General features: G+C 43.5%; 1 protein-coding gene across 1 annotated transcript in view; it reads left to right on the top strand.

Moving 5' to 3' along the window:
* The window catches only part of LOC141144710 (sodium-dependent neutral amino acid transporter B(0)AT3-like), a 339,059-nt gene that overhangs the window by 233,220 nt on the left and 88,018 nt on the right, over window positions 1–17,821 (top strand). Inside the window, exons 7-8 of the mRNA XM_073630653.1 lie at window positions 8,006–8,134; window positions 8,221–8,377. Coding sequence (XP_073486754.1) covers window positions 8,006–8,134; window positions 8,221–8,377 — 286 coding nt within the window. The remainder of the gene's footprint in view (window positions 1–8,005; window positions 8,135–8,220; window positions 8,378–17,821) is intronic.

The following is a 17,821-nucleotide window of genomic DNA, read 5'->3' as shown; positions in this document are numbered from 1 at the left end:
CAAACGCTACCAAAAAACTGTTAGTGTCTGCAGGGATCAGGCCTGACTCTGTGAATGCTGCAGTTATGTGTGTTGTGTTTTGTAAGTGACAGTGATCGATTGATACTGCACTTGAGTGAGCTGGGTGGAGGGGCTAAACGCAGGTGCTAGCAGGTATCTTGGCTGATTCCGTTAACACTGCATTTTTGGGAACAGTAAAAACTGCTGGGGATGCTAGCATAGATCTGATCAGATATCAATCCGCTCAGACACTATACTACTAAGGGAGGTGTATGTTACATAGTTAGTCAGGTTGAAAAAAGACACAAGTCCATCCAGTTCAACCAGTGCATGCGTGGGTGTTAGCGCTACTGGCACTAATCTGACGCTGCCCGGGGCGACGCAGACCCTAACTGAGGCTAAAACCTAACTTATATCACCCGCCGGGCGATCAGGAGGGTTAAACCTTTATTGGGTAATATACGGCGGGTGCCCTGATGCTATAAAAAGCAAATTAACTAACCAGCGTCACCCATACCACTAATACGGTGATCACTGGTGACAGGGGGTGAAAGGGTTAACGAGGGGGCAATCAGGGGGTTAAAACCTTTATTAGGTAATATGTGGGGGTACCTGAGGCTATAAAAACCTGATGGTGAAACTAACTGGCTAACTAGCGTTACCAGTGACACAAATACGGCGATCGATTAGTGACACTGGGGACAGGGGGTGAAAGGGTTAACCGGGGGTTAAAACCTTTATTGAGTAGTATATATGGGGGTACCTGACGCTATAAAAACCTGACGGTGAAACTAATTGGCTAACTAGCGTCACCAGTGACACAAATACAGCGATCGATTAGTGACACTGGGGACAGGGGGTGAAAGGGTTAACCGGGGGTTAAAACCTTTATTGGGTAGTATATATGGGGGTACCTGATGCTATAAAAACCTGACGGTGAAACTAATCACCTAACTGGCTAACTAGCATCACCAGTGACACAAATACGGCGATTGATTAGTGACACTGGCGACAGGGGGTGAAAGGGTTACCTGGGGGCGATCAAGGGATTAAACCTTTATTAGTGGGGTAACCTAGACCTAACAGTTGTTTCAGTCACAAATGACACCAATGCAGTGATCAGTGAAAAATCTGAAAACTGCAATTGGTGACACAGTGACAGGGAGTGAAAGGGTTAACTGGGGGGGCGATTGGGGGGGTGGTCAGGGGGTGGAAAGTGTACCTATGTGTGTTGATGTCAGTGTACTGTTGGTGCAACACAGGGTTAGATGTCTTCTCTCTCTCACAGGAATCAAAAAGACTCCAGGAGGAGAGATGACATCACTTCCTCCTGTCTGTGTTTACATTTACACAGGCAGGGGAAGCTTTTCATTCGTTGGGAGCGATCACCAGGTCCAGACCATAAATCATTGGTCTGGCCCTGGGGACTGATCGCTCCCCTAACGAACCCGACCGCCGCAGGCACAGGGGAGGTGCGCGATTGCACCCCCCGCCCACGGGGAGGGAGGGACGTACATCGACCTGTGACGGTTGGGAACCCGTTAATTACAGCGTCATTTACAGTTGGTAAGCCTGCATTTGTGCCATTGAGGTGGTGGTTCTGAAGTACGGATTCCAATAAGCATTGTTGGTGGATAACTGTTCTTTGGTTCTTTGGGTACAATTTATACATGAGCACATAACAGAGGACTTTATTCTTTATCATGTGGACTTTTTAAGGATTTATTTAATGTACTTATTTGTGAATGATCATTCTAATACTGCACCAACTAGAAATAAAGTGTTACTGGACCTACTGATTACCAACAATACAGACCTGATCACGGATGTGGAAATATGGGGCAATTTAGGTAACAGCAATCACAGGTCAATTGGCTTCAGTATAAATCACACAAATAGGAAACATAAGGGGAATACAAAGACACTGAATTTCAAAAGAGCCAACTTCCCTAAACTACGAGCCTTGCTAGAAGGCATAAATTGGGATAAAATCTTAGGAACAAAGAACATGGAGGAGAGATGGGTTTGCTTTAAGAGCTTATTAAATAAGGGCATTAGCCAATGCATCCCATTGGGTAATAAATTTAAAAGAGCAAACAAAAGTCCTGGATGGCTTAACTTCAATGTAAAAATGCATATAAAAGCAAAGGAGAAGGCCTTCAACAAATACAAGGTTGAGGGATCATCATCAGCATTCACACTTTATAAAGAATGCAACAGGAAATGTAAGGGTGCAATAAGGACGACTAAGATAGAAAATGAAAGACACATAGCGGAGGGAAGCAAAAAGAATCCCAAGAAATTCTTTAAGTATGTAAACAGTAAAAAAGAGTGGACAGACCATATTGGCCCCATAAAGAATGAGGAAGGACATCTGGTTACAAAGGATGGGGAGATGGCGAAGGTATTGAATTTATTCTTCTCCTCAGTCTTCACGAGGAAATTGGGGGGCTTCAGTAACCAAAACTGCAGTGTCTATCCTCATGACACATCACAGGAAGCACCTCCATGGTTAACAGAGGACAGAATTAAAATTAGACTTGGGAAACTTAACATTAACAAATCACCGGGACCAGATGGCTTGCACCCGAGGGTACTTAGGGAACTCAGTTAAGTAATTGCCAGACCATTGTTCCTAATTTTTACTGACAGTCTACTGACTGGAATGGTACCAGCTGATTGGAGAAAAGCCAATGTAGCACCAATATTTAAAAAGGGCCCAAAATACATCCCTGGGAATTACAGACCAGTTAGCCTAACATCAATAGTATGTAAACTCTTGGAGGGGATGATAAGGGATTATATACAAGATTTTAGTAATGAGAATGGTATCATTAGCAGTAATCAGCATGGATTCATGAAGAATCGTTCTTGCCAAACCAATCTATTAACCTTCTATGAGGAGGTGAGTTGCCATCTAGATAAAGGAAGGCCCATAGACGTGGTGTATCTGGATTTTGCAAAAGCATTTGACACAGTTCCCCATAAACGTTTACTGTACAAAATAAGGTCCGTTGGCATGGACAATAGGGTGAGTACATGGATTGAAAACTGGCTATAAAGACGAGTTCAGAGGGTGGTGATAAATGGGGAGTACTCGGAATGGTCAGGAGTGGGTAGTGGGATCCCCCAGGGTTCTGTGCTGGGACCAATACTATTAATTTTGTTCATAAACGACCTGAAGGATGGGGTAAACAGTTCAATCTCTGTATTTGCGGACATACTAAGCTAAGCAGGGCAATAACTTCTCCGCAGGATGTGGAAATCTTCCAAAAAGATCTGAAAAATTTAATGGCGTGGGCAACTACATGGCAAATGAGGTTCAATGTAGAAAAATGTAAAATAATGCATTTGGGTGGCAAAAATATGGATGCAATCTATACACTGGGGGGAGAACCTCTGGGGGAATCTAGGATGGAAAAGGACCTGGGGGTTCTAGTAGATGATAGGCTCAGCAATGGCATGCACTGCCAGGCTGCTGCTAACAAAGCAAACAGAATATTGGCATGCATTAAAAATGGGATCAACTCCAGAGATAAAATGATAATTCTCCCACTCTACAAGACTCTGGTCCTGCCACACCTAGAGTATGCTGCTCAGTTCTGGGCACCAGTCCTCAGGAAGGATGTACTGGAAATGGAGCGAGTACAAAGAAGGGCAACAAAGCCAATAAAGGGTCTGGAGGTTATTAGTTACGAGGAAAGTTTGCAAGTACTGAACTTATTCTACCTGGAGAAGAGACGCTTGAGAGGGGATATAATTTCAATATACAAATACCATACTGGTGACCCCACAATAGGGATAAAACTTTTTTGCAGAAGGGAGTTTAACAAGACACGTGGCCACTCATTAAAATTATTAGAAAAGAGGTTTAACCTTAAACTACGTAGAGGGTTCTTTACTGTAATAGCGGCAAGGATGTGGAATTCCCTTCCACAGGCGGTGGTCTCAGCGGGAAGCATCGATAGTTTCAAGAAAGTATTAGATCAGCACCTGAACGACCGCAACATACAGGGATATACAATGCAATACTGACATATAATCATACACATGGGTTGGACTTGATGGATGTGTGTCTTTTTTCAACCTCACCTACTATGTACTATGTAATACATATGTTTGGAAATGTTTTTTTCTCTTTGTTTTTTTTTTAGTACAGCTCAATGGCTACAACTGGTATAGTTACCTTGACATATACTGATCTCACAAAAGTGAGTATACCCCTTCCAATTTTTGTAAATATTTTACTATATCTTTTCATATGACAACACTGAAGAAATTACACTTTGCTACAATGTAAAGTAGTCAGTGTACCACTTGTATAAGTCCAGGGCTTTTTTTCTGCCGGAACGGAGTTCCTCCATCTTTGGCAGCCCTGTCCTCTCCCGCTTGTCAAGTAACACAGAAGCTGGTAGAGGACTCTCTCCCTCCACCAGCTTCTGTGTGCTTGTGTCAGCAGGCACATGATGCTCGATTTTTACAGGTGGATAGTCCCCGGGGGTCCCGACGCTGCAATCACCCAAAATTTTTGTAAATATGGGGTTTGGGGAGGTGGCTTCTTTCTCCACCTGCCGCCTGTTACAACTGTGTGTAGCACGAAGCGGAGTGAAGTACTGTGAAACTCCTCCTCTGCTCCGTGCTACATTGCTAATAGGCAGAGCTGCAGGTAACGTCACTGTGAAGAGAAATAACCCAGGCACAGATCTGTGATGGCTACATTCTGCAAGAGGTGACAGAGAGCTGTGGGGGAGGAGGACAATCTGTGAAAAGGTGAGAGAGCTTTTTGTGTGGAGGTTGGGAGGATTTGTGAGAGAGCTGGGGGGAGGGGGATCTGTAAAAAGGTGAGAGAGCTGGGGGGGAGGGGGGGGGGCGTGAAAATGTGAAAGAGCTGGGGGGAGGGGGATCTGTGAAAAGGTGAAAGAGTTGGGGGGAGGGGGATCTGTGAAAAGGTGAGAGCTTTGGAGGGGGCAAAATTTGTGCAAATGGGAGAGCTGAGAAAGGGGGATTTGTGCAGGAGTGATAACAGGGAAGAGGGTGTTCGGATTGTGCAGAGGTGAAAGTTGTGAGGATAGGCTGTAGATGGAGTGCTGAGGTGATAGGCTGTGGATGGGGGCAGAAGAGGTGAGTTGTGAATGGGGAGGTGTGTAGGTGAGCTACGGATGTTGGGCTGAGTACTCCTGAGTCCTGTACTCTGTGTGTTTCACTTTTCTGAACCTTTTGCCTTCTGCGATACCCAGTTCTGAGCCTCGATCACTATTGGCCACCGTGTATTTTTCACCTCTAAAGGAAGGCGTGGCTATGGGTTGTGGGTGTGGTTGGGGAGGGGCATTGACCGTGAAGGGTGAGTTCCAGTACCTATTTTCTGAGAAAAAAAAGCCCTGTGTATAACAGTGTAAATTTGCTGTCCCCTCAAAATAATTCAACACACAGCCAATAATTGGCTAAACCGTTGGCAACAAAAGTGAGTACACCCCTAAGTGGAAATGTCAAAATTGGGCCCAATTAGCCATTTTCCCGCTCTGCTGTGATGTGACTCGTTAGTGTTACAAGGTTTCAGGTGAGAATGGGAAGCAGGTGTGTTAAATTTGGCGTTATAGCTCTCATACTGGTCACTGGAAGTTCAACATGGCACCTCAAGGCAAATGACTCTCTGAGGATCTGAAAAAAAGAATTGTTGCTCTACATAAAGATGGCCTAGGCTATAAGAAGATTGCCAAGACCCTGAAACTGAGCTGCAGCATGGTGGCCAAGACCATACAGCGGTTTATCAGGACAGGTTCCACTCAGAACAGGCCTCGTCTTGGTCGACCAAAGAAGTTAAGTGCACGTGCTCAGCGTCATATTCAGAGGTTGTCTTTGGGAAATAGATGTATGAGTGCTGCCAGCATTGCTGCAGAGGTTGAAGGGGTGGGGGGTCAGCCTGTCAGTGCTCAGACCATACGCTGCACACTGCATTAAATTAGTCTGCATGTCTGTCATCCCAGAAGGAAGCCTCTTCTAAAGATGATGCACAAGAAAGTCTGCAAACTGTTTTCTGAAGACAAGCAGACTAAGGACATACTGGAACCATGTCCTGGGGTCTGATGAGACCAAGATAAACTTATTAGGTTCAGATGGTGTCAAGCGTATGTGGCGGCAACCAGGTTAGGAGGAGTACAAAGACAAGCGTGTCTTGTCAACAGTCAAGCATGGTGGTGGCAGTGTCTTGGTCTGGGCTGCATGAGTACTGCCGTCAATGGGGAGCTACAGTTCATTGAGGAAACCATGAATGCCAACATGTACTGTGACATACTGAAGCAGAGCATGATCCCCTCCCTTCGGAGACTGGGCCGCAGGGCAGTATTCCAACATGATAAAGACCCCAAACACACCTCCGAGACGACCACTGACTTGCTAAAGAAGCTTAGGGTAAAGGTGATGGACTGGCCAAGCATGTTTTCAGACCAAAACCCTATTGATCATCTGTGGGGCATCCTCAAACAGAAGATGGAGGAGCGCAAGGTCTCTAACATCCACCAGCTCCATGATGTTGTCATGAAGGAGTGGATGAGGACTCCAGTGGTAACCTGTGAAGCTCTGGTGAACTCCATGCCCAAGAGGGTTAAGGCAGTGCTGGAAAATAATGGTGGCCACACAAAATATTGACACATTGGGCCCAATTTGGACATTATCACTTAGGGGTGTGCTCACTTTTGGTGCCAGTGGTTTAGATATTAATGGCTGTATGTTGAGTTTTTTTGAGGGGACAGCAAATTTACATTGTTATACAAGCTGTACACTCACTACTTTACATTGTAGCAAAGTGTCATTTCTTCACTGTTGTCACATGAAAAGATATAATAAAATTATTTACAAAAATGGGAGGGGTGTACTCACTTTTGTGAGATACTGTATATCTCATAGTGAAATTGCAGCTTCTTATATTTCATGTTTTTCTCTTTTTCTTTCTATCTTTGGAACACAAGCGCAGTGTTTTTTTTTTGTTTTTTGTTTTAGTGGCAACCTGCCCAAACTGCTGTATGTAGAAAGCACAGTTCATGGTGGTCACTTTAGTCCCTGTGTCCACTAAGCACTTAGCTTACCGCCCATCCATCTCCATGTTTACCATAGGGGATGAAGAGATCAATTTTGAGTCACACTTGGGACGTGTTGAAGTAGTTCCCGCAGGTTCGTTTAATGGCTGGCAAAACTAACCCCCACACCGGCAAAGTGTCCCCCCCATGTTGAGGGTATGTGGCCTTGTATGGTACGAGGGGGAGGGTTGCTGGCTCGTCCCCCTCTTTCCTGGCCTGCTGGGCTGCATGCTTGAATTGTGGCATTCTGTGCAGTAGTAAGGACCACCTACTGCCAACCCCATACAAGAAGAAGAAGGATCTTAATCACCATGTGACCAGCTGGTAGACAGTTGTATTTAGGGTAAGTATTATAATATTTTTTAATATATGGGATGGGGCAGGGGGCTTCATGGAGCTGAACAGTGGTGGTTGGTGTCTCCTCCTTCCTCGGCTTCACGACGGCGCAGCTTCCCCTGCGTCTCCTCCCTCCTCCTACTCCTCGGTGGCCAATAGGATTTTTTCTACTCTCTGCCAATTGGGTCTCAGGACCGGCTTCCTGAGCTGGGATTGGCTGGGAGGAGAATCAGGAAGACAATAGCGTATATTTATTCTCTATTGTCCCACAACTGGGTGGGCTTGGGGCGCAGTGCTCTGCACCCTGAGCTCACCCTTTTCTGAAGCCGATTAGAGCCTTGGCCTCTAATCATGTGCTTCTAAAAAAAAAAAAAACCATTGGAATCCATGTGTCCAGCGCCCTGCATGTAAATTAGGGGCCGGGCGCATGGATTAGGGGGGCAGCGCCCCTGTGCCCCTATGGACGGGCCATCGCTGGAGATGAAGTTGGACTTTATTTTAATGTTGACTATATTTGCACTATGCATTAAATATATGCATTAAAATGTCAAACTAAAGCAACCAACCATAAATAAAATACATTTATTATATTTCAGGAATGACTGCGAAAAAGATGCTATAACAATAGCAGTCATCAACAGTATGTCATCATTATATGCTTCTATTCCAATATTTTGCATCTTGGGATTCAAAGCAACACTTGCTTACTGGGACTGTTTGGACAGGTAACAATTATAACATTTTTGCACATAGTAAGTGTTATATTTTATATAAAATCTGAATGAACAAAAATATGTCATTTTTATTTCAGCAATATCCTTTCCTTAATAAATGAGTTTGAAATAAGTGAATGGAACATTACAAGAGATAACTACAATGAGGTTTTAGGTAATCTCAATGCTACCTACCCTAAAATAATTCATCATCTTAAGCTAAAAGAATGTAATCTTCAAGAATTTTTGGATCAGGTAATCATTTTTAATTAATAAAGGGGCAGTTTACCCACAATTATATTTCGGTAAAGGTGGAATCAAAATTTCACCTAGGTATTTTTTTTATATCGTAGGAACTGTAGTTACAACATCTCCCTGCCATACTTTTAAGTTTCTACCCATGTGGGAGTTGTGGGCGTTCCCACCCACTCCTGGGTATCCCACTCATTTTCCTGCATTCTTCATAACGTGGAAATAAAATCTAGAAGAGATAGTGGGATTCCTTAAAAATTGCTGCAACCTAAGTGAGTAGGGCAACAGAATCCACAAGAGATTTAGAAAACATAAGGTCGTCTATGTAATGGAAATGATTTAAGCAGAAATCCTGGCAAACATAAAAATACACAGATGAAATGCAGATAAAGAAATTGTTTTACCAGCCAAATTATTTTGTATTTCTGTCCGTCCAGTCCTGAGATGTAAACTACCCAGTCAGGCAGCACAGTCAGGGGGATGACACTAATTTTTCTGTTAAAGTTGTGGACTGGATACAAGAGATGTGAGAGTAGACATGTGTAGGGTGTGCTCCGGCTCCTCCATCCTGCAGCATCTGCTGGCCAATCTCCAAAAAGCCTATGCCTAGAGTGCTCGGGTGGCAGCTGTATTGATTTCCCTTAATGTTCCCTCTAAATTCTCCTCTCCTCTCCCAAAGTACAGCCGTCTGTAAGATGAGAGCCAGCGTGGATGTGGAAAGTTAGCTTGTGTTTGGTTACCTGGCAGCTGGCGGCTCCATTCCATTCCACTCTCTCTGTTTTGCATTGCATTCCCCTCACTTCATCTTATTTTCCTGGACCCAGACCGGAGTAGTGGCTCGGTGGGCAAACTTGTGTTCTGAGGCATCCCAAGATCTCTGGGCGGTGGTCTACCTGATCTCCCCTGTGATCCCTCTGTGGTCCGCCGGGTTTCCTCCTGTGTGAAGAGGTGCTGCTTCGTGCTATCCTGAGCCTGATGTCTGCCTGCGTTCTGGCCCCCTTCTCCGTTTTCTCTCCCCGCCTCTTCTGAATGGTGGCTGTTGGTGGATCAGAGGCCTTCGACTGTTGTCAGCAGCCCCCGGCGGCTGGAGTGGGAGGTGTTTGAGGAGCACATTAGGCGAGCCTCAAGGTACTTCGGGAAGACTCGGGGAGGGAGGCTGGTGATTTCCAGTGGAGACAGGAGCTGCGATTGGCTTTCGCCGGCTGGGATCAGCAAAGCTCATGGAGATCGGAAGAATTAGTAGGAATTTGTTGGAAATCAGCAGAGCTCCTGAAAACTTGTGGAAATCCCAATTAAAGGGACAGGTAACTTTTACAACTTTTACAAAGTTTGGGAGAGTTGAGCTGTAAAACTGCAAAGTGACAGAACAAAAATAAAATAAATCAATAAAAAAGGCAATTAAAGAGAAGAGAAAGAAGGAAAAAAAAGGAAGAGCAATAAGAAAGAGGAGAATAGAAAGAATGGAAAGGAGGGGTGGAAATAAAACCACAAAATTGTGGAAGAAGGGACAGGGAGCTTTAAACGCTGTACCCCTTATATAAGATAATGACACATTTTCTCAGCAAGCACAAAGTGGTAAATCTGCAAAAGAGAAGGTTAAAGAAGCTGCTGCTGCCAAACTTGTAAAATTTGCACTGTTATCAAAAGATGGTGAAAATAAAGTCCCTCTGTATGATCCCAGTGAAGAGTTGGAAGATTCTTGTATTAGAGAGGATACAACTATTCAACATAAATACATGGATCAATCAATATGTGACGTGGAAGAAAGGGAAAATAATGTGTGACAGCACACTGATAGTCAAATGGCCTGAAAGTATTAACAACATCACCAACGCCATCAGAGCCTACATTATTAGATGTGCTAAAAGCGGTACAACAATGTCAGAATTCTATAGGCAATCTAACCGGGCAAGTGCAGGGACTTAAAGAATTTTTTTTTTTCTACACCAGGATGTATAGAAAATTAGGGAAAGAACATCTGTCTTGGAAGATCATGTTAAAGAATTAGAAAACACCTCACAGCCACTGGGCAAAGATATTAAAAAAGTAATGAAAAAATCTGATATTAACCACTTCACATCCCGCCCATTATCATATGACGTCCGCAGGAGGGATCTCCCATCCTGGACGGGTGTCATATGATGTGCCAGGCTTCCCGGCCGCCTAGGGGGCACGCGCCGCGATGTCCGCCGGGCACCCGTGATTGCTTGATAACAGAGCAGGACCGTGGATCTGTGTGTGTAAACACACAGATCCACGTCCTGTCAGGTGAGAGGAGACCGATCATGTGTTCCCAGTATAGAATAACACCGATTGGTCTCCTCCCCTTGTGAGTCCCCTCCCCCTACAGTTAGAATCACTCCCTAGGTAACACACTTAACCCCTTGATCGCCCCCTAGTGTTAACCCCTTCCCTGCCAGTGACAGTTATACAGTAATCAGTATATTTTTATAGCACTGATCGCTGTATAAATGTGAAAGGTCCCAAAATGGTGTCAAAAGTGTCCGATATGTCCGCCGCAATGTCACAGTCATGATAAAAAGTTTAAAGGAGCGAGGTTGGGACTTTAAATGAGACGTGGGTCTCCATCCCTATGCATACTAGAAACGGGAAAAGTGGGACTTTGAGTGAGATGTGTAAAAAAGGCCAAGGGATCAGTCACCATGTAACAAACCATTTATTGATAGACAATAGCCTAGTGGCACAGTGTTGTTCCAAAATATACATAAAACCGTCAAGTATAGAACATATACATCCTTATATATATATACATGGTAGATATAGATAACAAAACCCAGATGATGCAGGGCAAGAAATGATTGAAAAGTTATAACATTCGTAAAATGCACAAGGTCACAACATTGGTATATAAAAACCCAATAAAAAATGATATGGTGCATGTGGTAAGCCCGACGCGTTTCGTGTATCAAACACTCTTCAGGGGTAATTAAGCACCAACATCTAAAAACAAAAAGAAAAAATGTAATAGGAAAACAAGTGAGTCAAAAATGATTGTGCATAAGGAATAAAGGGTATGCATATAGGAGAGGCTAAGAGCCACAATTCCCAAATGTATACTCACTTGACCGGGGAGTGCAACCTCCATGGGTTCCATAGTCGCAGGCCACCGACTGACCGGAGCTGAGGGAGGAGCACTCAGACAGGGGGAGAGAGAAAACGCCAGGCGCACACAGAGAGTCCCCATAGAGTAATATGTCTACACTGGTATAAGATGAGGGGAGTGAGTCTGTAGTAGTGATAGAAAGTAATATGTATAAAGTATGCTCCTAGACCAGTGATGGCGAACCTATGGCACGCATGCCACAGCCGTCACGCCAAGCCCTCTCTGTGGGCGCGTGAGAAAATCCTGTATCTCTGAGAAAATCCTGTATCTCGTGCACAGCTCCTCTCCCCATAGAACTACATCTCCCACAAGTCTCTGGGGCCAGGGGTGATGTGTCTAGGATGGGCGTGGACTAGATGAAGGGTTGCTCCGGGTTTGGATGGCAGGTGGAACATTGTGGTGGGGATTGAGCCAATGGGGGGCCGTGTCTAGGATGGGCGTGGACGAGAAGAAGAGTTGCCTCCGGGTTTGATGGCAGGCGGAACATGTGGGGATTGAGCCAATGGGGGGGCCTTATCTAGGATGGGCGTGGACGAGAAGAAGAATTTCCCCCTGGGTTGGATGGCGGGCGGAACATGTGGTGGGGAGATGCCCAATCACAGGCCGTTCTCGTGCCCGGGAACTGAGTCGGCTGATGGGTGTGTTATTGTAGTGCTGTGGCAAGCATTGTTAAAGTAAGTGTACATGCTGTGTGGGGAATAAATGCGTTTAGCTGTGTACACTGTTTCTGTGCCTCTTCAAATAGAATCTATTCCTTGGGGACTTTTTTTTTTTTCCTTCTTCTTGTTCCCAACATTGCCTCAAAATATGGAAGGGTATGGTCAGAATAATGTGTATATGCTGTCTGTGTTGCTCTCTATCAAAGCTGTCAGAGAAGCATTTTCTGTAGGATATGAGCTTTGATGCCATGATGCTTTTGTGTTGGCTATTCAGGTTTATCTGGCTGGGAATGCCTGCTAGATTTAGCAGATACCACTGCAGTAAAGTGAGATGTAAATACATATAGTTTTTGTCCCTGCCACCCCCCTGTGGAGGTGTATAGCTGCTGCTGGGAGTTTGCATTCGACGTGCAATGAACTGCACAGGCATCGTGAGTCAACCGCATCGGTAAAGCATTGCTACAGTTGTCCTTGAGTGTTCACGCTCAGAAGGATGTTTCTTGGACATATAGGACTGTGAACATAGTCAGGAATGCAACATTTTTCAAGTAGTCTTCTGCTACAGCAATGCAGGGCAACCAGTACGTCTTCAGCTGGAGTAGAACTACAGATCTCAACATACCTTGTCAAACAAAGAGGGCATAATGTGCCCCAGCAGGGCATGGGAGGGGGGGACTGGAAGTTCTTCTGCAGCCGGAGAGTTGCTGGTTGCATGTCACCCCCTGTAACAGGATTTCTTTATCATCCAGCCGGTGCTTCTACTGAACAACTAGTAATGTAAAGTGCACCTGTCATGCAACTTGAGTGTATTGAATATTAATGTATAGTTAGTAGAATAGTGATACTGGAAATTTTGATTGCATGATGCTGGGACAGCTTCCAAAAAATGTAACTTTTGCCAAAATGTGTTCTAGTTTTAGATCTTCTTGTGCAAAACACTATGACTACATACAATGATTTCTGATGTGTCCCATGTTCACCCCCTAGACATCACAGCACACGCTCATCAAGTTCTGTATATGTTGGCACTTTGAAATGAATACGTTGGTTTTGTGTTGCAGTTTGGGCACTCGGGCTCAAAAAGGTTCGCCATCACTGTCCTAGACTAACAAAAGCCCCCAATCACAGAGTAAATGTGAAGAAAATATGAGCATATGATAACCCTCTTACCTATGGATGGTGGGTGATGGCCACATATATCCTGCCCAGTGATGGACATACTGCCTGAAATTAGGCTAGCGAGAAAATGGGGGCCCTTATGTGCACCTAGCCAACCCCTCCTCCCAGCAGGGAAACTCCCCCCCAGCGTCAAACAGTGCAGACACCAGGCGAACCGAGGCCTCCTCCAGCGCAGCGGCACTCGCTGCCCACAGCTGCTGGGGACGCCTCCGTCCACGTGTTCACACAGAAGGTAAACACAACTCCGACAACGTGACGGACGTCATGTGCACGGCGTGGAGGAATGACGCCGATGCAAGGAGGGGAACCCGCCCCGATCCCCCGTCACCCACAGGGATGACGAGGAGAGAAGGGGAAGGGGGAGGGGCCCCACCATACATCGCAGCTCCCGGATACCGAGACAGGAGGGCAACCATGAAGACGTGGACTCCCTGTCGGAGGCACACTGCAAAGCTGCATCAGTGGGAAAAAAAAAAATATATATATATATATAAAAAAGATGGAAATTACACCAACAAATGAAACGATGCATGTACACAAAAAAGTTAAAAGAAAAGGAACATGTGTAATGCTAGACAACCCCCAATAGGAGGCCAACGATTCAGGGCAAATGTCCTGTGGACTGATGTCCATGTTGGTGAAATAATCCAAAGGTCTCAAAGCACACCTCCATCCCTATATCGAGTTTAAAGGAGCGAGGTTGGGACTTTAAATGAGACGTGGGTCTCCATCCCTATGCATACTAGAAACGGGAAAAGTGGGACTTTGAGTGAGGTGTGCAAAAAAGGCCAAGGGATCAGTCACCATGTAACAAACCATTTATTGATAGACAATAGCCTAGTGGCACAGTGTTGTTCCAAAATATACATAAAACCGTCAAGTATAGTACATATACATCCTTATATATATACATGGTAGATATAGATAACAAAACCCAGATGATGCAGGGCAAGAAATGATTGAAAAGTTATAACATCCATAAAATGCACAAGGTCACAACATTGGTATATAAAAACCCAATAAAAAATGATATGGTGCATGTGGTAAGCCTGACGCGTTTCGTGTATCAAACACTCTTCAGGGGCAATTAAGCACCAACATCTAAAAACAAAAAGAAAAAATGTAATAGGAAAACAAGGAGTCCAAATGAGTCAAAAATGATTGTGCATAAGGAATAAAGGGCATGCATATAGGAGAGGCTAAGAGCCACAATTCCCAGATGTATACTCACTTGACCAAGGAGTGCAACCTCCATGGGTTCCATAGTCGCAGGCCACCAACTGAATCAGGTCCAGGAGCTGAGGGAGGAGCACTCAGACAGGGGGAGAGAGAAAACGCCAGGCGCACACAGAGAGTCCCCATAGAGTAATATGTCCACACTGGTATAAGATGAGGGGAGTGAGTCTGTAGTAGTGATAAAAAGTAACATGTATAAAGTATGCTCCTAGGCTAACAAAAGCCCCTAATCACAGAGTAAATGTGAAGAAAATATGAGCATATGATAACCCTCTTACCTATGGATGGTGGGTGATGGCCACATATATCCTGACCAGTGATGGACGTGCTGCCTGAAATTAGGCTAGCAAGAAAATGGGGGCGCTTATGTGCACCTAGCCAACCCCTCCCCCCAGCAGGGAAACTCCCCCCAGCGTCAAACAGTGCAGACACCAGGCGAACCGAGGCCTCCTCCAGCGCAGCAGCACTTGCCGCCCACAGCTGCTGGGGACGCCTCCGTCCACGTGTCCGCACAGAAGGTAAACACGACGGACGTCACGTGCACGGCATGGAGGAATGACGCCGACGCAAGGAGGAGAACCCGCTCCGCCCCCATTCACGATAAAAATCGCAGATCGCCACCATTACCAGTAAAAAAACCCCATAAAACTGTCCCCTATTTTGTAGACACTATGGGGTTGATATACTAAAGGCAAAAAGACTGTGCACTTTGGAAAGTGCAGTTGCACACGGCAAGAGCAGTTGCTCCAGAGTTTAGTAAATGAGCAGAAGCTCTGCTGACTTTCATCAACCAATCATGTGCAAGCAAAAATGCAGTTTTTTTTATTTTCCTTGCATGTGATTGGGTATTCTTTGTAAAGTGAAGCTTTACCTCATTTACTAAGCTCTGGAGCAACTGCACTTGCAGAGTGCAATTGCACTTTCCAAGGTGCACAGTCTATTGGCCTTTAGTAAATCAACCCCTATAACTTTTGCGCAAACCAATCGATGTAAGCTTATTGCAATTTTTTTTTACCAAAAATATGTAGAAGAATACATATGGGCCTAAACTGAGGAAAAAATGTTTTTTTTAAAAAAAAATTGGGATATTTAGTATAGCAAAAAGTAAAAAATATTGTGTTTTTTTTCAAACTTGTTGCTCTTCTTTTGTTTATAGTGCAAAAAATAAAAACCACAGAGATGATCAATTACCACCAAAAGAAATCTCTATTTGTGGGGGAAAAATGATAAAAATTTCATTTGGGTACAGTGTTGCATGACCGCGTAATTGTCATTCAAAATGCGACAGTGCTGAAAACTGAAAATTGGCCTGGGCAGGAAGGAGGTGAAAATGCCCTGTATTGAAGTGGTTAATGTTTGTAAGTTAGAAGATCATGAAAACTGTCTTCAACATAATAATATTAGATTGGTGGGTCTCCCAGAGCATTCTGAGGGAGCAAACCCTACAGAATTTGCTGAAACATGGTTATAGAAGCCGATAGGGAAAGAACATCTCTCTATGTCCTTTTCGGTTGAAAGAGCACATCGGGTACCTAGTAGGCCTTTACCAGCAGGTACATCCCGCGGCAATTTCTAATATGACTACTCAATCAGCGAGACAGAGATTAGAAGAGCCAGATTATTGAAGGAAGTTCTTTTTAATGGATCTAAAGTTATGTTCTTTCTGGACTTTTCTCCTGATGTACAAAAACAGCGTGTTAAATATCAAGATGTTAAAAAAAAACTGCAGACCCTGCAATTATCATATTCAATGCTATACCCTGCTAAATTAAGAGTGGAGGCAAATTAAGCTGCACATTTTTGTGATAATCCACAGGCTGCCACCGAATGGCTTGATAGGCATCATAAATAAAATGGAATGTGAGGGAAAAGAGAGAATTTTTTTTTCTATTTTTTTTTTCTTTTCTCTTCTTCCCTCTCTCTTTTTACATATGGGAGGAAGTCAGTTTGATTTTTTTTCTCTCTTTATATAGAGCCACGGGAGAGAGTCCAGTAATAATTACTGAATGGACTCTCTATATTTTGTTCCTGTGGGAAATGTTTGGTGGTTCTTTTTTGTTTTTTTAGGAATAGGCATATGCCAACTTATTGGAGATTTTTTAAAAATAATTTTCAAGATTTGCTTTCAATCAATGAAAAAAATGTTTTATGTATATATTGTGATGTTTTTTCAGAAAATTGTTATTGAAATGGATGGTATTTTTTAAGGATCTATGTCAGATCTTTTCAAGCTTTGGGACTTTTTTTTTCTTTTTTTCATATTATTATTATCATCTTCTTTCTTTGTATTTTCCTTTTCTTCTTTTTGGTGTTGTTGTTTTATTTTTATTTATTATACAGATTTTTTGAAGGCGCTCACCAGATAGCTAAAATGAATACAGAAACTTTCTCCTCACAAAGAAAGGATTTTTTTTCAGTGTTAGAAAGGACTATTAGATCTAGAAATATGGTCCTAAAGCTTGATATCAAAGTAATATCTTAACTCAAATGCAAGTTCTAGTATCTTGGAATACTAGGGGGTTAAGCGACCCAGTAAAGAGACAAGCAATGTTTACTACATTGAAACAGTTTTTCCCATCTATTATCTGCCTGCAGGAGACCCATTTAAATATACACAAATTAAATTACTTGAAGCGTACACAATCAAGTAGGCAATATCATTCTACTTATACTACATATTCTAGAGGTGTATCTATGTTGATAGCAAATGATGTTGATTTCTCCTGCAGACAGGTACATATTTTAAAGGTCGCTATATTTTTTTATACTGTACAATGTATAGAAAATCATATGTGATAGCTAATATATATATACCACTCCCATATTCCTCAGAGGTACCTAAAGAACTATTGAAATTTACTTTTGATAAAACTGATGTCCCTTGGTAATAACTATCTAGATTCTTCTTTAGATCGATTTGGCTTGACTACTGCTCCGGTAACCCCAGTATGTATTACTTTTGCTGGTTATATTGATTGGCCTCATGGATGTCTGGAGAATGTTACACTCTAATGAAAGAGTGTTTTCTTACTTTTCTAGTACCCATTGGACTTTATCTAGAATAGATTTGGCATTAACTACCTCTATGATGTTACCTGTGATAACTGAGGTGACTTATGCAGCTAGAGGACTGTCAGATCACTCCCTGCTGGTTCTTAAGCTAGCTTTAAATTCAACTAAGCCTCGCATTCTATGGAAAATTAACCCTTATTGGTTTGATCACTTTCCTTCAAAAAATAAAATATTGCT

The sequence above is a fragment of the Aquarana catesbeiana genome, linkage group LG05, assembly GCF_042186555.1.
Source record: "Aquarana catesbeiana isolate 2022-GZ linkage group LG05, ASM4218655v1, whole genome shotgun sequence".
Taxonomy (NCBI): Eukaryota; Metazoa; Chordata; class Amphibia; order Anura; family Ranidae; genus Aquarana; species Aquarana catesbeiana.
Note: the sequence above shows the minus strand (reverse complement) of the source record. Positions and strands in the feature narration are given on the sequence as shown.